We start from the raw sequence: 21,037 nt of genomic DNA, 5'->3' as shown, positions 1-21,037 counted from the left end.
ATTCTTTACCATCTGAGCCACCAGGAAAGCCCACATTCTGGGATAACCTATATGATAAAAGAATCTGAAAAAGAATATGTGTGTGCATAACTGACTCACTTTGCCGTACACCTGAAACTAACACAACATTGTAAATCAACTATAGTCCAATAAAAATTAATTTTTTAAGTAGAGAAAATTTTTTAAATATTGATAGAAAAGAAAACAATAGAAACAAAAAAATAGGGCTTCCCTGGCAGTCTAGTGGATAAGAATCCACCTGCCAATGCAGGGGACAGGGGTTCCATGCCTGGTCTGGGAAGATTCTGCATGCCCAGGAGCAACTAAGCCTTCTCACCACAACTGCTGGAACCAGGATGCCTGGAGCGCGTGCCCCAAGAAGCCAGTGTGAGGAGACGCCCATGCACAGCGGCAAAGAGCAGCCCTGCTCACCACAAGCAGGGAAGGCCCACGCTCAGCAGTGAACACTAAGCATGGCCAAAAATAAATAAGTCAATCTTTAAAAACAAGAAAAAAATAGAACCTTACTCTTTTACAGTTCTGGGGGCTGGAAGTCTAACACCTGTGTGTAGGCAAGGCTATGGTTCCTCCAGAGACTCTAGGGCGAAACTTCCTTGCCTCTCCCAACTTCAGGGGATGCCAGGTGTCTTGGGCTTGTGGCTGCTTCCCTCCAGTCACTGCCTCTGTCTCAGCGTGGCTTCCGTCTCCACGCCTGTGTGTCTCCAGGTGTCAGATCTCCCTTTGACTTTCTGTTCTATCGACTCCAGCCACTGGGTTCAGGGCCCACCCTAAATCCTGGATGATCCCATCCCCAAATTCTTAACTTAATCACATCTGTAAAGATTCTTTTTCCAAGTAAGATCACAGTCGTAGGGACCAGAGATTAGAAATAGGCCATATCTTTGGGGGTTGGGTAGGGACGGACAGGTTCATCCCCCTGCAGAACAGAAACCAAGGCTAGGACTGGTCCCATCAGATGCCCCAAGGACTCTTGATAGGAGGCAACCTCACCTCCTCACTCCTCAGACTCAGGACTTCCAGGCAGTTCATGGCTGCTTCCAGACTACCCATTGGATGGAGAGAGGCAGTGTGGTTATGACGGGGGCCTGGTCCACTGAGACACCAGCTTTGGATGGCCGGGGGTAGAGAGGGGAGTGCAAATTAAAAACTCTATCTCTGATTTTCCAGGGCTCAGACTGTTCTTTATCTCTCCCCTTTTTCCCCAGTCCACCTGAGAGCATCAGCCCTACACCAGCCATCTTCAGTCAGTTTTTACTCAGGCTTTCAAAATATTTCCTCTTTTTTTTCAGGATCTTAGTTCCCCAACCAGGGATTGAACTGGCACCCTCCAAAGTGAAAGCACAGAGTCCTAACCACTGGGCCCCCAGGGAATTCCCTCAAAATATTTTCTTGAGTTAGAAAAGAGGGGGGAAAAAGCCTTTGTGTTTCCAAATTTGAGATGCATGGGTGGTAGAGGGGAGGCTTCTAAAGCAAGGCAGTGCCTGTGGGGCCTGATGGAAGGCCAGGCTGGAATCTCCCCTCCAGACTAGGACTTTAAATACTTCCCCCCTCCCTGCCAGTGCCTCTGTCTCTAAGCCCCATCGAACCCCCCAGGGTGGGGTGGGGTGGAGAATGACACAAAGTCTCACACTGACTGAACCTTCTATTTTCAACACAGCTGCACCCACACTTCTAGAAGCGCTAGGTTCCCGCCTCCCCTCCGCCCTCCCGAGGGTCTTCAGCATGGAATGTCTGCTTTCAGGAAGGCTTTTCCAAAGTTATCACTCGTGAGTTGAACCATCTTTGCGTAAATGAGCCATTTGTATTTCCTCTTTTATGAATTTCTTGTTCATGTGCTTTGCCCTTTACAAATGCTTTATCTCTTTTGGATTAAATTGTAAAAGCTCTTTTTCTATTCAGGTTAATCACTTCTTGCCTTCACATATGTTATATTTTCTCCAGTTTATCTTTCAAGTACAGGTGATTTTAATCTATTTGATTTTTGTGTCCTCAAAATTTATTGATTTTTTACTTTACAGTTTCTGAGTTCCATATCATACTTAGAAATGCCTTCTTCACTGAGGTATTATTAAAATGCTTAACTATTTCTTCTAGCACTTTTCAGGTTTTCCTTTTCACATTCAAATATTTGATCCTTTTGGAATCTATTTTGAAGCCGGGTGTGGATCCAGCTTTACATTTTTCTCAGATGACTAGCTAATGGTCTCAGCACCGCTTTTTCTTCATTAATTTTGTATTGGGGTACAGCCAATTCACAATGGTGTGATAATTTCAGGTGAGCAGCAAAGGAGTTCAGCCGTACATAATAAATATCACTCTCCCCCCAGTCTGCCTCCCATCCATTGAGTAGAGTTCCATGTCTCAGCATCATTTATTGAACAATCCATTTCTTTCTCACCGGTTTGAAGTAGCTCACTTATCATTTGTAGCTAGGTCTGTTCCTAGACTCTGTCTTCTGCTCACTCGCTCTCTTCCTGTTCCTGGGCCTGTAAGGCTATCAGGTAATTTCCGTGGCTGTACTGTAGGTTTCAGTGGCTGATAGACCACATCCCTAGTCTTCACTCATCTTCTGAATTTTCCTGGATATCCTTATGCTTATCCTTCAGATGAATTTTTGTGTCATTTCAGTTTCCAAAACAAATCCTCTTAAGCCCCTGGATGGCCTTACATAATAACATACCACAAAAAAAATCTTTCAAAAAATAGATTCCACCCTAGGAAAAAAAAAAATTGTACTAGAGGAAACTATTACTAGAAAAGAGATATCTCTAATTGTATCATCATCATAGTTTGCTTTTTCCCCAGGAATAAGAATGCCGTTTCAATATCACTTGATCTAGGGAAGTTCTTAATTGTATTTAGCAGAAATCTTTTCAGCTGCAATTTCCACTCCCTAAGCTTTCCTGTCTTCAGTAGAACAATTTATCATACTTCATTTAAAATGACTTCAGAAACAGACTCACAGATATAGGGAACAAACTGATGGTTGTAGGGAGGGGCAGATTAGGGGTATGGATTAAGAGATACAAACTGCTATGTATAAAATAGATAAGCAACAAGGCTATATTGTATAGCACGGGGAATTACAGCTATTATCTTGTAATAACTTATAGGAGGATAATCTGTAAAATACTGAATCATTATGCTGTCTACCTGAAACTAATATAATATGGTAAATCAACTATACTTCAGTAAAAAAAAAAAAAAGACTTGGAATCTGGTGGGTAGTTACACATTTATACCCAGAGCTACATTACTTGTAAAAGTCAAAGGAAGCATATCTTCTCAACTAAAAACCCAATTCCCTGTTTTAAGCTAATTTAAACAAAAAGCACTGTGAAGCCAAAGATCTTGAACAGCAAAAAGGGGACCCATGGAGTCTTGGTTTTAACTTTTACTGAGATGACTGGCCCTTGGATGAAGCACCTTCTTAGAAAACTCTCATCTAGCGTCTTATTTACATTCGCACTATTGCAGTGAAGTGGATAAGAGCAGTTTTCACCTCAGTCTCCAGCCTCTGAGAAGGAAATGGGGACAGACTCGGGTTGGTGATGTGCCTGGGTCACCCAGAGTCCATCAGCTCAGTGTTCAGTATTCCCAAAGCAGAAGTCAGTCAAGTTGGCCACATCCCACTAAGGAGGGGACTTGGCGCTGCTCTTCCCTGAGGGCTGCCACTAAGGTTTTGCTCCTAGAAGGCAGCCTTGAGCCCAAGTGCCGCAACCTTCATTTGGATATCAGGGACCACCAGGTCGGATCAGCCAGTGGCAGGAGAGCCCCAGGGAAGCTGCAGGTGGTAGCTGCTGCCCCACCCACTTCCTCTCCACCATCACCCAGAAAGTCCTAAACCTGCCTAAACCTCAGCTAAGCTGTCTCCTAGAGCTTTCATCCCCCTTATAAGGGAACCCCTCCAGTCTCTGACCAAGGAAGGCATACATGTCTTATGGAAACTGTTGACCTTGAATCAGAGGCACCCTAGCTGAACTATGGATAGTGTTGTTTCTTTCCATCTGTCAGAATTGCTTCTCTCTCTCTCTCTCTCTCTCTCTCTCTCACACACACACACACACACACACACACACACAGGAACTGCTTCTGCCATCTCAAGACAATGAGTCTGAGTAGGCTGAAGGAGTTGGTGATGGACAGGGAAGCCTGACATGCTGCGGTCCATGGGGTCGAAAAGAGTTGGACACGACTGAGCGACTGAACTGATTTCAAGAAAACAAAGGGGGGAAAAACCTGTTTAATGTCTGATTTGTGTAATAAAGGCTTTATTGGCCTTTTCTTCTTTGTCATCATTGGGGATTTTAGCTTTTGATGCTACTGGACTAGAGGTTAAGCTGTCTGTGTTCTCCATGAAAGTTAGAAAATGTCTTTCCAAAGATTAGCCTTAGAAGCTTCAAATGACCCAATGTGGATCACTCTGTCGGTCAGTCTCAGGCACTCTCCTGGGAGCGGTCTCTAAGCTCTCCCACCCAGCCCACCGGCTGGGCCAGATTACCCCCTTCCCTGTGATCAGGGTTTAAGTTAAACGAACAGGAGGACACAACAATGCTCCAAACGAGAAGTTGGTCAGCTCTGACTCTAAATCCTTGAACTTGGAGAATGTCATCTCCAAGTTCTCACTGACATCGTTTAAGACACCAGCAAAACAAATGTTTTTCACAAGTTCTCCAATTCATAGATTACACCAGAAGCCAAGATGACACTGCCTGTTGGGAGGCCACTTCCTACAACTTTGACTAAATTGCCAAACAAAACCACCGGAATGGTTTTGTTTCCTGACCTTAGAGAGCAGAATCAAGTGTTTATTAATAGTGACCTGATTGCTGTTTTGTTTGGGTGTATGTGTGTGTGTGTTTAGTTCTGTAATTAAATATTTTGTTAGGGCTTTCATTCTAAATTATTACAGTACTAGGAAACATCAGTATTTTTCATGGTTTGAGTTTCTCATGTAATGCTGTAAAATGGAAGCTAAGGAAACAAGAAAATTTTGAGAAGGGATCTTCTTATGTTTTTCAGATCTCTCACACAAAGCTTTCTGCGGATGATGAGTGGAAGTAAGTGACTTGTATTTTTTTAATAGCTGGTATACTAAAAATTAGATTTCCATCTTAATAGTTTGAGAAATTAAATGCAGCCATCATTTTACTTATAAATTCCCCAGCATAGAAGGTGGGTTAGTAAAGCCATGTATGCACAATGATTGTATAGACCAAACTGCAGGGGTTTCATCTGCCTTCTGCAATGGGCTCCATGCTGTTCCACGAATGTATATGTCCCTCAATATATGTCCTTATATGTCCTTGTCCTTTCAGGCACAAGATACATCTGGCTTTCCTTTTAGGCTATTTCTTCTGTGTTATGGTACCTATGGCCATTGGACCCCTATGGGCACCGAATGAAATAAAATAAAACTGTTCCTCCTTTTTCTGCATTATGGTCACCAATTATGAATGTATTCCTAATCAAAATAGAAGATATCTGTTACATTCTACACTAGTTTATACTTTCCAAAGTACTTCCACATAGGTTAACCATCTGAGATGCATTTTCACCCTATATTCACAAAATCATTAATGTTACAAAGTATATTTTGTTTGATATCATGCAAGTCCTATTTTAAACTGATGACAAACCCACTCTTCTATCTATGTATTACACAGAGTGTTAAATAGTTATTTTGGACCTGGAATGTAAAAACTACAACTAAGTGCTCGTACCCTTTTATTTTTTTCACTTCCCATTTCTTCAGAAGAATGAATATATTTTTTAAAGAGCTTCTAGAAATCATTCTCGACTCCTAAGCTCAGCTTCCAGTACAGAGACCAATAGCCACATAATTTTATTCCGGTTGTTTAGCTGATGTGGGCTTCAGCTTCTCCACTTGATCAATGAAGGGGTCTCAGCACATTTATGGTACCTCCCAGCAGTGACAGTCTCAGATTCTATCTAAGAAGATAGATTTTTGAGAAGTTTGAGAATAGTTGAGAAATTATTAATTATTCATGGAAATGCTGGGCGCACACGAGGTTCAACCAGTGCAGTGCTTTATTAACAGCATAAGTTAGTAAGTCAATAGAGAAGGAAGCACCCCACTCCAGTACTCTTGCCTAGAGAATCCCAGGGACAGGGGAGCCTGGTGGGCTGCAGTTCACAGGGTCACACAAAGTCGGACACGACTGAAGCGACTTAGGATTCATGCATGCATTGGAGAAGGAAATGGCAACCCACTCCAGTGTTCTTGCCTGGAGAATCCCAGGGACGGAGGAGCCTGGTGGGCTGCGTCTATGGGGTCACACAGAGTCAGCAGCAGCAAGCAGAAATATTTAGGAGGCTCTGTGGGCTCATTTCTGCGCATTTTCCAGCAGGGGGCACCCCTGGGATTTGGATGGAGCCCTTGCTGAGGAAGCTCTGTAGAAATGTTGGTAGAGAGGGACTCAAACCAGGTACCTAATAAGTGGCTTTAAAAGGTCACAGGATGTTACCCTAGGGTGCTTTCTGATCAGTGCCCTAACTAAATGCAAACTAAGAGATTTTGTGACTGATAGTGCCTCACTTGGGGTAGAAGATAATGCTAACCAATATTTATAAAGTAATTGTCAAGGTTCATATTAAATACTATCCCACTTTTACCTAATTCCTGAACCACTCTCTCTTCCTCTGGGCCAGTAGATCCCAATTTAGGCTGCATTTTAGAATCATAAGAGGAACTGTAAAAATTACTGATGCCTCGATCGCATCCTGGAAATCTCTATGCGTTTGCTCAGGCTACCGTAGCAGATCACCCAGACTGGGTGCTAAAACAACAAAAATCTATTTTCTCACAGATCTAGAGGCTGTAAGTCCAAGACCCAGGGGCCGCAGGCTTCGGTTTTTCTGAAGCCCGTCTCCTTGGCTTCCGCCTGTGTATCCAGATGATCTTCCCTGGGGGAGTCTGTGTCCTCACCTCCTCTTCTCATAAGGACACCAGTCATGTTGGTTAGGATCCGTCCTAATGACCCCGTTTACCTTAATTACCTCTTTAAAGACCCTTTCTCCAAACACAGTCACATTCTGTGGTCCAGGGGTTAGCACTTCAGCTTATGAATTATGAATTTTGAGGGAACCCAGTTCAGCCTAGAACACCCAGCAATGGTCACTTCATTTATCTAGGGTCCAGCCTGGACACTGTGATTTTTAAAAGCTTCTCAGTGATTTCCAGGTCACAGTCCAGGTCAAGCAGCTCTGCTCTAGATTCTCTTGGAGGCCACTTCTTCTGTAGGAGATTAAACCAGGTGACATACTACTTCAGTGGTTTTGTCTACCACTGTATAAAATTAAAAGTCCAACTAAACACGAAAGCGTTTAGTCATCCTCTGAATGTTTGTGCCTAAGGTAATACTTAGGCCTCTTCTTCCTGCTTATAATGAAAATAATTTCTAGAACTCAGAGGTTTTCCTAGCCCCACACATAATATTCTCTCCATAGACACCATCTGCCAGATATCCTTTTACTTAAGAATGTTAGAAATTACTTGAAATTGCCAATATTTGATTGGAGATTTTTTTTACTTTCAGAAATGGCAATTTCATATGATACAACCTAATAGTAAGTATTATTCTTCATGTGAAAGTGAAAGTGTTAGTTGCTCAGTCATGTCTGACTGTTTGTGACCCCATGGACTGTAGCCCAGCAGACTCCTCTGTCCAAGGGATTTTCCAGACAAGAATACTGGAGTGGGTTACCATTTCTTTCTCCAGAGGATCTTCCCAACCCAGGTATCGAACCTGGGTCTTCCACATTGCAGGCAGATTCTTTACCATCTGAGCCGCCAGGGAAGACTATTGTTCATACAGACACAAATAAAATATCATATATATGTGCTCTACAGTTATAGAGCACCTATCTGTAAGGTACAGAGAGATCATTATTTTAGATGTGAAAATGAGGAAACTGAGGTGCAGAGAGAATAACTGACTTTGCCAAGGGGATGACGTGGCAGATGGGAGGTTGGAACCCAGGTCTTCAGAGCCCACCAATGAGCTTTCGTCCCCATTGATCACCTTGAAAGGACAAGGCTGAGGCCAAAAGCATGTGGGCAAGCTAAGGACAGAGAGGAGCTGGCTTCACTGACAGACTCAGGCTCCTCTTCTCTGCTGTCCTTCCCCCAAGCCCAGGGGAAAGGGGGAAACTGAGAACTTAGGAAAACTTTGTAATCAAAGCTTTGAAAACCCTACGTTTGAAATCCCCAATTGCTTCTCATGAGTCCTGCCTATTTTTCTTGTTTTGCAAACCGACCGAGTTGAGGGCTTGTTCAGCTGACCTCCTTTGCCGGTTGCAGCCTGCAGCAGGAGAGGATGTACAAGCTGCACCGGGGACACGAGTCCATGCACGTGGAGATGATCTTGGTCTTCCTCTGCGCCCTGGTCATTGCCCAGGTGGTGCTGGTGCGGTGGAGACAGAGGCACGGCCGCTCCTACAACGTGAGTCACCCCCGGGGCCGCTGCGAGCTTGCTCCTCTTCCCAACACATCCCTCCTTTGTTAGCACTTTGAAGGAAAAGGTTTGGTTTAAGTCAGTGGCTCTCAGCCCCGTGCAGTTTTGCCCCCGGGAGACTCTGAGCAGCATCTGGAAACATTTGTGATTGTCACGCCTTAGCAGGAGGGAAGTGGGGAGGGGAGCAGCTACTGGCATGGAGCGGTAGAGGCCAGGGATGCCGCTCCACAGGCACAGGACGGCTCCTCATGACAGAAACACCAATGGTGCCAAGGCCGAGAAACCCAGGCTTAAGTAAACCTCCTTTCCTTTTGGGCATGAACTATTTCTGCCAGTGGCCCAGGACAGAAGGATTAGGAATGGCAGAAACAAAAGGCTGAGGCTGTCTAACTTTGCTTCATCAGCTTTCAGCTGTCCTGGCGTGGATGGTTTCTGTTCCCAGGGGGCGTGGTAGAGCAGACTCTGAGCTGACCTTTTCCGCAGGGAGCAGGATCCTGTTTCACAGACCCGTCCCACCCAGCTCGCCCACAGGAACCTCCCACCTCACGCCTCGGTCCTGGCCTGGGCGTGTGGGGCCTGAGCCAACCGCTGCCATGCTGAGGGCAGTGCTGCTCACAGCTCCGGGCGCAGCAGAACCAGCGGGGGACCCGTTAAATGAGACTCCCAGGTCCCACCCCCAGAGTTCTTTCACTCCACGTAGGCCAAATAGTTTGCACGTTGAACGAGTTCCCGAGTGGTGCAGAGTTACTGGTCCAGGGATGGCACTCTGAACCGATGCAGACCTGAGATGGGCTGAGTGGCGAGACGCTGCAGAGGAGAACGTCCCGCAGCTCACGCTCTCCGCGGCTCTGGGTCCCGGGAGGCTCGTTGTGTGAGAAAACTTGCCTGTGACAGATGAAGTGCTGACTTAGACGAGCATTTTATTTTCTTGTCACCCATCATAAAAATTATTTCCTACATAGCATGGGACTGAAAAGGATTCTTCTAAGTTTCCTCTAATATGTAAATGTAAGTTAATTTTGAGAATTCTATTTAGAAAGGGGAATCTTGGGAGACTTTTGTTTGTTTTTTAAGCAGATGCATCCTTGTGCTGCCCTGTCACCACTGTCTTGTAAGTTAAAATGAACACCCTCTGTATTCCACTTGGACCAATTTTCTTCAATGAAGGAGAGTAGGATCAAACCTCATTAGTTATTCTCGCTCATATCAAAGAAAAAGCCCCTTAAATATATGGTTTCCTTATCTTCAAAATGGAAATACCTAGCATAGAATTGCTAGAGTCCTTAAAAGGAAACCTGGATTCTTCAGGAAAGGGTTTGTAGCCCTGTTCCATCCTTCCTTGATAACTGATAATTAGCTCCAAGTTTGTCTGAGTTCAGTTTCCACGACGACACAGATGTGGATTTTGCTTAGAAAGAAATCCCCCTTGAAAGGGAACACCACGTGAGCCAGCTGACTTGAAGTATACCCCGCCACTCCTCTGCCATTTCAATCTGCTGACTTTTGAGGTACCCCATGCTAGAAAGGATCCGTCCTCGTGTGTGACGAAGTTGCTCATATGGAACCTGAAGCTGCCGCTGCCTGCATCAGCATGGGGCTTCACACACTGGCTGCACCACCGACACGCCCGCCCATGAGCAGTCAGAGGCCCCTTGGAGGACTTGCTGCCGCCGGCGGTCCTCAGCCTCGATGGCGGGGTGGTCTCCCCAGCTCACTGCACAAGCTGGACTGCCCAGAACGCCTCTCCAGGGCCCTTGCTTCTGACTGTGCTCTGCCCCCCAGGACGGGGCTCCCTTAGTCACCCCCTTCCCCCGGAGGCGCTGTGACTGTGTCCTGCCACACAGCCGCACATTGCACGTCTACTCACATGTGCTCTGTGGTCCTGAGGCTGCCTTGGAGGTAACCAAGTGGCTGTGAGTGCTGCATCTCTTGGGGTGACCCATTTTGACAAAGCCAGGAGCCTAAGGATGCCTTCAGTGGTCAAGCACAGATATGGGTCTTGTGGTGGTCTCAAAGGAACTGTTCTGTGTTAGCACAAAGATATAGCTGGCCTCTAGAATATTCTCTACTTCTTTGCCCATCATAGTCCATCTACTGTTACTGCATGGCCCCAAAGGAACAGGTGGAGAGACCCTGTGTGTCTCTGATGACAGTCTTTGGCTCAAGGTAAGATCCGGCATGTGAGGCTGACCATTCCCATGCCGCTGCTTTGGCTTTACCCCTTGCCGTGTGTACCTTCTTGGAGTTTCACTGCCAGAGCCGTCATCAGACCTCAGCCATCTCAGGAGCTCTGGGTGACATCTGCAAATACTGGGGCTGGAAATGGTTCCCAGAGCGCCTGTAGCTGACTCCAGCACTGGGTTCCAACTCTTTTACTGTGGTTTGCATGAACTGTTTCCAAAACCTGGATCTAACGCCCTATTCAGGTTAACATCTTTGGTATGAAATTTGATGGACATGTTCCCATAAAACCTGACCTAAACAGCCTTATCATCCAAAAATAACCCAACTTTTTTTTAATATATAACCTAATTTTTAACTTGGGCTTCCCTGGTGGCCCAAATGGTAAAGAATCTGCCTGCAACGCGGGAGACCTGGGCTCGATCCCTGGGTTGGGAAGATCCCCTGGAGGGGGGCATGGCAACCCACTCCAGTGTTCTTGCCTGGAGAATCCCATGGACAGAGGAGCCTGGCGGAATGCAGTCCACGGGGTCGTGAAGAGTCAGACATCGCTGAGAGACTAAGCACAGCACAGCACTTTTAACTTGTTTCTCTTGGCATTTAAGATTATGTAGGACCCACCAGAACTAGAGCTTTTAACATGTTCATAAGGTTCAGGAAGCTCCCGGCTCTTTTTACAAGGAAAGTTTTACAAGTATAGTGAGGTTTTTGATGAAACTTCACGAACTGATGCTGTAACCTTCACCAATACATTAATAATATATCATTATATATAACATATTAACTATTATTACTATAATATAGTATAATATGATAATATACTCCATAATAATTATATTACTATAAAATATATATGAAATACCATATATAAATTTATATGTAACTATTACATATTATTACAGTTGTGATTAAGTGCTTTTTGTACATTATCTAACTTACCCTGGAAGGTAATAATTTTTTACTCCCTTTGTGAAATATAGTTCAGAGAAATTAAATAACTTGGTCAAGGTCACATAACTAATTAGTTGCAGAGAGGAAACAAAAATCCAACCTCATTAGTTATTTTCCCTTATATCAAGGATATTGATATTCCTTCAGTATCTCTGAATCACGCTTTCCTTATCTGCAAAATGTAAGCACTGCAAATAAGAGGGGCTTCCCAGGTGGCGATAGTGGCAAAGAACACATATGCCAATGCAGGAGACTTAAGAGACTCAAATTGGATCCCTGGGTCAAGAAGATCCCCTGGAGGAGGGCAGGGCAACCCACTCCAGCATTCTTGTTTCAAAAATCCTGTGGACAGAGAAGCCTGGTAGGTTGCCAAGAGTCAGACACAACTGAAACGACTTAGCACACAGGCATGCAAGTAAGAGCCCACCTTCCCAACCTGGGACTCAGATCGTTTCCCTGTGAGAATTTCTAGACACACACTGAATGTTCAGTCCCAACAGTTGGCTCTGAATGCATTGAAGGGATATGACTTGTAAACAACATTTGTGTAAATTTAACCATACACTGTAAAAGCAGTTTACTAATAAAAGAATGCTCTTCTGAATGCTTTTGTAAAGCTAAAGTGAATACCACCACCACCACCCCCCCATTAATCTACATTCTCCATTAAGAGACTTGAATGTATTGTTTTTTCAAATATCACATCTGTTTATCCTGCCTTGCCACACCCTCCTGCTCTGCCATCTGCTTTGTCTGGGAGTGTTCCCTGGGCTGGTTCTATGAGATGTGTTATGGGAATGAGGGGTAGGCTGTAAAGAGAAGAGCCTGGCTTAGGAGTTAGACAACTCTAGCTGCTCAGCTTAGCACAGTGAGCCTCAGTTTTCTGATCTTTAAAAAGATGGCATTTTTAAAAATAGGAAGGCCTTCTGGTTTCAGCTCTGATACGTAAAAATCTTGAAAGTTATCACTCTCTACAAGGGAAAAAACTGAACAAGCTGAGTATCAGTGACTTTTCCTGGACCTCTCAGAGAACAGAGGTCATAGGAAAAATTGTTGTTATCCAGTCTCTCAGTCATGTCCCACTCTTTGCGACCCCATGAACTGCATCATGCCAGGCTTCCCTGTCCACCATCTCTCAGAACTTGCTCAAACTCATGTCCATTGAGTCAGTGATGCAATCCAACTACCTCTTCTTCTGTCGTCCCCTTCTCCTCCTGCCTTCAGTCTTTCCCAGCATCAGGGTCTTTTCCAATGAGTCAGTTCTTCACATCAGGTGGCCAAAGTATTGGAGCTTCAGCTTCAGCATCAATCCTTCCAATGAATATTCAGGGTTGATTTCCTTCAGGATTGACTGGTTTGATCTCCTTGCAGTTCAGGGGACTCTCAAGAGTCTTCTCCAACCCCACAGTTCAAACACATCAATTCATCAGTGCTCAGTCTTATGTCCAACTCGCATCTATACATGACTACTGAAAAAATCATAGCTTTGACTATGATTATACAGATCTTTTTTGGCAAAGTAATATCTCTTCTTTTTAATATGCTGTCTAGGTTTGTCATAATTTTTCTTCCAAGGAGCAAGCATCTTTTAATTTCATGGATGCAGTCACTATCTGCAGTGATTTTGGAGCCCCCCCAAAATAAAATCTGTCCCTGTTTCCATTGTTTCCCAGGAAAAGTCATCACCCCTAAATCTGGAAAAACAGATGCATGTAGGGAATCATAACCAAGATCTGCTTATTGGGAACAGAAGCTGCCAGAGCCATAGACTGGAGGAAATGCTCAATGGATAACTTGGAAGAAATCCTGGGAGCAGAGTTTTGGCCAGTGTGAGAGCGAGACCTCCAGGGGCCACAGTCTTAGGGACCCCTCGTATTTTTGTAGATTTTACCTCCTGGAACCCTAACAGGTCTTCTCATGGTTAAAAGCCAAGGAAAATTTTTGTGCTTCCAACAGGCTTGCAGAGGAAAGTTAATCATTCTGAGTAAGTGTTCGCCACCACAAAGACCTACACGGCAAAGGAAAAGAATTTATCAGAGCCTTAGCTGATGGAGAGAAAGGGAAATGACCCAACCCCAGGCCCTTCTAGCCTTCCTGTCTCACCTAATGGGAAAACAAAACACCTGTGAAGGTCATATTCCAGGGATAGAGCTCACTGAAAGATAAACACAGAATAATAAAATACTTCCACTGCCTCCTATTGGACCACCACATGGTGTCCAGTATAACAGTGCATTATGGCTAAAAGGGCTGCAAGCTACCCAAATTACAATGAGTTTTTAGGGAAACCAAAGACAAAAAGAGAGACACAAACAAGTGTACTAATGGAAATTGAAGACTCTGACACAGAGCAAATATCAAACATAGTCCAACTCCTAGCCAAATTAACACGAAAGCTCACACTAAAGGTTCTTAATAACCAAATAAGAGCCTCAATAAAAACTTCTCAATGAAAAATTACAAGTCATGCTGAGAGGAGAAGAGTTCAAGACTGGTTCAAAAGCTAGTTCTTTGAGGAGATCAATAAATTTAATAAACCTCTAGCCAGTTAACCAAGAAAAATAAGAGAGAGAATATATATTACTAATATCAGAAGAAAGGATCATTATTACTGATCTCATGGACATAAAAGAAAATAAATTAATATTATGAACAACTCTATGCCCACATATAGACTAATTCCTTGAAAGACTCAAACTATACCAGAACTCACACAAGGAGAAATAAATCATCTGAATAATATCTGCTTTTAAAAAGTGAATCAGCAATTAATAACCTTCCAAAACAAAAAGCACCAAGTCCAGATGGTTTCACTGATGCATTCTACCAACTATGTAAGGAAGAAATGATACCAATTCTCTACAATCTCTCCAGAGATTAGCAGCAGAGGGAATACATCAGAATTCATTCATTGAAGCCAGCACTTCAACCTAATACTTCAACCAGATAAAGATACTATGAGAAAAAGAAACTCTAGACCAGCATCTCTCATGAACATAAATATAAAAATCCTAAACAAAATATTAGCAAATTGAATTAAACCATGCATGAACAGAATTATACACCATTACCAAGTGGAATTTGTTCCAGGTATGTAAGGTTGGTTCAGCAATTAAAAATCAATTTATGCAAGCAACCACATCAAGAGGGTAAGGAAGAAAATTTACATGATTATATCCAATAGATGTAGAAGAAGCGTCTGACAAGGTCCAACACTCATTCATATAAAAACTCTTAGCAAACTAGGAATAGAGGGGAACTTTCTCAACTTGATAAGAATATCTACAAAAACCTGTCCTAACATTATACTTAATGGTAAGAAACTGGATAATTTCCTCTTAAGAGACAGAAGAAGGTGAGAATGTCTCCTCTCACCACCCCAGTTCGACATTGTACTAGAAGTCCTAGCTTTAGTGCAATAAGACAAAAAAAGAGGAACTAAAAGGATATAGATTGGAAAGGAAGAAATAAAACCATCTCTGTTTGTGGATGACATGATTGTCTATATGGAAAACTCCCAAAAAATCAACAGAAATTTCCTGGAACTAATAAGTGATTATAGCAAGGTTGCAGGATTCAAGGTCAGTATACAAAAGTCAATTACTTTCTCATATGCTAGCAATGAATAATTGGAATTTGAAATTAAAACACAACATCATTTGCAATAGCACCCAAAGAAGGAAATACTTATGTATAAATCCAGCAAAATATTCACAAGAGCCATATGCAAAAACTGAGAAGGTTTCAAGTAAATGCAAATATAATCAGTGTCCCTGGATTGGAAAGTTCAATATTTTCAAGATGTTGATTCATTCCAACTTGATCTATAGGTTCTATAATCCCATTCAAAATCCCAGCAAACTGTTTTGTGAACATTGACAAACTGATTCTACACTTTATGTGGAAAGGCAAATGACCTAGAATAGACAGCACAACAGCGAAGAACAGTGTTGGAGGACTGACACTACCCTACTTCAAGGCTTACTGTAAAACTGTAGTGATGAATACAGTGTGGTTTTGGTGAAAGGAAGAACACATAGATCAATGGAAAAGAGTAGAGAGCCCATAAATAGACCCCCATAGATATAGTCAACTGATCCACGATAAAGGAGTGAAGGCAATTCAGTGGAGCAAGGATATTTTTACTCGGTACAAGGATATTTTTACTTTAAATGGTACTGAAAAAAATTGATCATTCATCTGCAAAAAATAATAATAATCTAGACATAGAACTTACATATTTCACAAAAATAAACCCAAAGTGGATCATGGACCTAAATGTGAAACTGTAAAACTTTCAGAAGATAAAATGGAAAAATTGATGAGTTTTTAGATATAACACCAAAAGCAAGATCCAGGAAAAAAAATATTGATAAGTTGGATTTTATTTAAAGTAAAAAGTGTTCTGTGAAAGATGCTGTTGAGAGAATGAAAAGACAAGCTACAAACTGGGAGAAACTAATTATAAAACACATGCTTAATAAAGGACTGCTATCCAAAATATACTTAGAGCTCAATCATAAGAAAGCAACTCAGTTAAATGGCAAAATATCTAAAAAGACAGCTCATCAAGGAAAGATATACAGATGGCAAATAAGCATATGAAAAGAAGCTCATCATCATTTGTCATTAGGGAATTGCAAGTTAAAACAATAACTTGCAATTAGTTACCAATATAAGGGTATATTGAAATCCAACAATACCAAATGCTGACAAGGATGTGAAGCAGCAGGAACTCTTGCTGAGTGGGAATGCAAAATGATAGAGCCATTGTGGAAAGCAGTTGGGCAGTCTTCCACAAAGCTAAATGCAGTATTATTCAGTCATCGAACTACTAGGTATTTACCCAATTGAACTGAAAACCTACCCTCACACAAAAAGCTGCATGAAAATATTTACAGCATCTATATTCATAATCACCCCAAACTGGAAACAATCAAGATGTCCTTTAAAGCAGGGATCCTTGGCTCCCATGATCTAATGTCTGATGATCTGAGGCAGAACTGATGAAATAATAAAGAAATAACATGCACAATAAATGTAATGCTCTTGAATCATCCTGAGATCATCCCCACCCCATCCCACCTTCTATCCATGGAAAAATTCTCTTACACAAAACCAGTCCCTGGTACCAAAAATCCTGGGCACTGCTGCTTTAAAATATGACTAAATGAGCAAACTGTGGCACCTCCATACAATGGAATGGTGGTCAGCAGAAACAAGATTTAAGCTATCAAGTCCCAAAGAGACACTGAGGAACAAGCCAATATGAAAAGACTACATACTGATTCCAATTACAAGACATCCAAATGCAAAAGCACAGAAAATAAACTGCTCAGGGAAGGAAAAGGATAAGACTAAGCAAGTGAAATGGGAATTTTAAGGCCATAGAATTGATCTGTGTGGTACTGTAATTTTGGATTCAGGACATTATGCATTTGTCAAATCCCATTGAACTGTGCAGCACAAAATGCAGATTTTAAAGATGTAAATTAAAAAAATCATTTTGGAGGTTGGGGAATCCCAGGAAGAAATGCAGATGGTGAAGAGAAAGTGCATCACAAGTTTATGAAACAACCTCATTGAAGGAAATTAGGGGGAAATGTGCTGCTCTGGGTACCTTTGGAAACTTTTGCTTGCTTGTTCAGTCACTAAGTCACGTCTGATTCTTTGTGACCCCCATGGACTGTAGCATGCCAGGCTTGCCTGTCCTTCTCTATCTCCCGGAATTTGCTCAAACTCATGTCCATCGAGTCGGTGATGCCATCCAACCATCTCATCCTCTGTCACCCCCTTCTCCTGCATCAGAGTCTTTTCCAATGAGTCAGCTCTTCCCATCAGGTGGCCAAAGTATTAGAGCTTCAGCTTCAGCATCAGTCCTTCCAATGAATATTCAGGGTTGATTTCCTTTAGGATTGACAGGTTTGATCTCCTTGCTGTCCAAGTGACTCTCAAGAGCCTTCTCCAGCACCAAATTTCAAAAGCATCAGTTCTTCGGTGCTCAGCCTTCTTTATGGTCTAGCTCTCACATCCATACATAACTACTGAAAAAACCATAGCTTTGACTATACCGAACTTTGTCGGTAAAGTAATGTTTCTGCTTTTTTAATACACTGTCTAGTTTTGTCATAGCTTTCCTTCCAAGGAACAGGCATCTTAATTTCATTCCTGCAATCACTGTCCACAGTGATTTTGGAGCCACCAAAGATAAAATCTGCCACTGTTTCTACTTTTTACCTATGTTTTAGCCATGAAGTAATGGGACTGGATGCCATGATCTTAGGTTTTTTGAGTGTAAGGTTTTAAGCCAGCTTTTTCACTGTCCTCCTACACTCTCATCAAGAGGCTTTTTAGTTCCTCTTCACTTTCTGCCATTAAAGTGGTATCATCTGCATATCAGAGTTTGATGATACTTCTCCTGGCAATCTTGATTCCAGCTTGTGATGCATCTAGTCCAGTGTTTCACATGATGTTCTCTGCATATAAGTTAAATGAGCAGGGTGACAGTATACAGCCTTGATGTACTCATTTCCCAATTTTGAACCAGTCCATTGATCCATTTCCAGTTCTTACTGTTGCTTCTTGACCTTCATATAGGTTTCTCAGGAGGCAAGTAAGGTGGTCTGGTATTCCCATCTCTTGAAGAATTTTCCATAGTTTGTAGTGATCCATACAATCAAAGGCTTTAGCATAGTCAATGAAGCAGAAGTAGATATTTTTCTGGAATTCCCTTTTCTATGATCCATCAGATGCTGGCAATTTGACCTCTGGTTTATCTGCCTTTTCTAAATTCAGCTTACAAGATACCATCTTGTACACATCTGCAAGTTCTCAGTTCATGTACTGTTGAAGGCTAGCTTGGAGAATTTTGAGCATTAGTTTGCTAGCATGTGAAATGAGTGTAATTGTGCAGTAGTTTGAACATTCTTTGGTATTGCCTTTCTTTGGGATTGGAATGAAAACTGACCTTTTCCAGTCCTGTGGCCACTGAGTTTTCCAAATTTGCTGACATATTGAGTGCAGGACTTTCACAGCATCATCTTTTAAGATTTGAAATAGCTCAACTGGAATTCCATCACCTCCACTAGCTTTGTTCTTAGTAATGCTTCCTAAGGACTGCTTGACTTCACACTCCAGGATGTCGTTTCTAGGTGAGTTGACCAAACCATCATGGTTATCTGAGTCATGAAGATCTTTTTCATATAGTTCTTCTGTGTATTCTTGCTACCTCTTCTTAATATCTTCTGCTTCTGTTAGGTCCATACCGTTTCTGTCCTTTGTTGTGCCTATCTTTGCATGAAGTGTTCCCTTGGTATCCCTAATTTTCTTGAAGAGATCTCTAGTCTTTCCCATCCTATTGTTTCCCTCTGTTTCTTTGCATTATTCACTTAAGAAGACTTTCTTATACCTTCTTGCTGTTCTCTCAAACTCTCCATTCTCCTTTGCCTCTTGCTTCTCTTCTTTTCTCAGTTATTTGTTAGGCTCCTTGGACAACCACTTTGCCTTCTTGCATTCCTTTTTCTTGGGAATGGTTTTGGTCACCACCTCCTGTACAGTGTTACAAACCTCCATCCATAGTTCTTCAGGCATGCTGTCTACCAGATTTAATGCCTTGAATTGACTTGTTACTTGTTACTTCCAATGTATAATTATAAATGATTTGATTTCAGTCATACCTGAATGGTCTTATGTTTTTCCATACTTTCTTCAATTTATGCTTGAATTTTGTAATAAGGAGCTGATGATCTGAGTCACAGTCAGCTCCAGGTCTTGTTTTTGCTGACTGTGGAGCTTCTCCATCTTTGGCTGCAAAGAATATAATCAATCTGATTTCAGTATTGACCATCTGGTGATGTCCAGTTGTAGAGTTGTCTCTTGTGTTGTTGAAAGTGGACATTTGCTATGACCAGTACGTTCTCTTGGCAAAATTCTGTTAACCTTTGCCTTGCTTCATTTTGTACTCCAAGGGCAAACTTGCCTGTTACTCCAGGTATCTCTTGACTTCCTACTTTTGTATTCCAATAACCTGTGATGAAAGGGCATCTTTTTTTTTTTTTTTTTTTTTTGGTGTTAGTTGTAGAAGGTCTTGTAGGTCTTCATAGAATCATTCTGCTTCAGCTTCTTTGACATCAGTGGTCGGAGCATAGACTTGGACCACTGTGATATTGGATGGTTTGTCTTGGAAACCAACCGAGATCACCCTGCCTCTGGAAACTGGAGGCGTCCATGAGATGAAGGCAGGAGGAGCTGCACATGATCCCTTGTTGACAAGGTTGTTTCCCGTGGCTATGGGTTAAAAAATTCTGATGGTCCTATTTATGTGTACTGGGATGGACAACTCTGTAAATCAGTGAAAAATGGCAGGAGTGAGAGTTTACAGATTGTTTTTAAAAGGGGAAGAAGTTAGGAAAAAAGTAGGAAGTACACACAATAATATGTGTGAACAGCTTTGTGCCCAGAAGGTATTATTATTTTAGATAAATTTATGCCCTGAAGGTATTATTTATTATGCATAAAGTATTATTACTTTCACATTATTTCCTGCATAATTTGAACCATGTTCTTCAGAAGCAAGAGACAAATCCAAAAGCTCAGAACTTTTTCAGATACAGTTTTTAACAAATTTGTCTGTCTTCTGAAGTGCTCGTTTAATTTCTCTAGACAGGATCAGTTGTGTTGTCTGTAGGAGCTGTGTACATCAGAGCTGCTTATCATAACTACCTAAAGCAAAGGAAATAGGTTATTAAGAAAGCAAAGTTGATTAGCCATCTGTATGTCTTCTTTGGAGAAATGTCTATTTAGGTCTTCTGCCCACTTTTTGATTGTATTGTTTGTTTTTCTGGTATTGAGTTGTATGAGCTGCTTGTAGATTTTAGAGATTAATTCTTCATCTGTTGTTTGTTTGCTATTATTTTCTCCCATTCTGGGGGTTGTATTTTCACCTTGCTTATAGTTTCCTTCATTGTGCAAAAACTTTTAAGTTTAATTAGGTCCCATTTGTTTATTATTTTTTTTATTTCCATTACTCTAGGAGGTAGATCACAGAGGATCTTGCTGTGATTTATGTCAGAGAGTGTTCTGCTGATGTTTTCCTGAGATTTAAGTCTTTAATCCATTTGAGTTTATTTTTGTGTATGGTGTTAGAAGTGTTCTAATTTTATTCTTTTACACATAGTTGACCATCATCAAGAAGTCTACAAACAATAAATGCTGGAGTGAGTGTGGAGAAAAGGGAACCCTCTTACACTTTTAGTGGGAATGCAAACTGATACAGCCACTATGGAGAACGGTGCGGAGATTCCTTTAAAAATTAGGAATAAAACTACCATATGACCCAGCAATCCCACTACTGGGCATATACCCTGAGGAATCCAGAATTGAAAAAGACACATGTTCCCCAGTATTCA

The 21,037-nt window shown here is 42.0% G+C and overlaps 1 protein-coding gene across 1 annotated transcript in view; it reads left to right on the top strand.

Moving 5' to 3' along the window:
- The first annotated feature begins 8,028 nt into the window (after positions 1–8,028).
- Positions 8,029–21,037, top strand: part of RNF175 (ring finger protein 175) — a 53,282-nt gene continuing 40,273 nt past the window's right edge. Inside the window, exon 1 of the mRNA XM_061142540.1 lies at positions 8,029–8,486. Within this exon, the coding sequence (XP_060998523.1) occupies positions 8,361–8,486 (126 nt within the window). The 5' untranslated portion in view covers positions 8,029–8,360. The remainder of the gene's footprint in view (positions 8,487–21,037) is intronic.

The sequence above is a fragment of the Dama dama genome, chromosome 5 (assembly GCF_033118175.1).
Source record: "Dama dama isolate Ldn47 chromosome 5, ASM3311817v1, whole genome shotgun sequence".
Lineage (NCBI taxonomy): Eukaryota > Metazoa > Chordata > Mammalia > Artiodactyla > Cervidae > Dama > Dama dama.
Note: the sequence above shows the minus strand (reverse complement) of the source record. Positions and strands in the feature narration are given on the sequence as shown.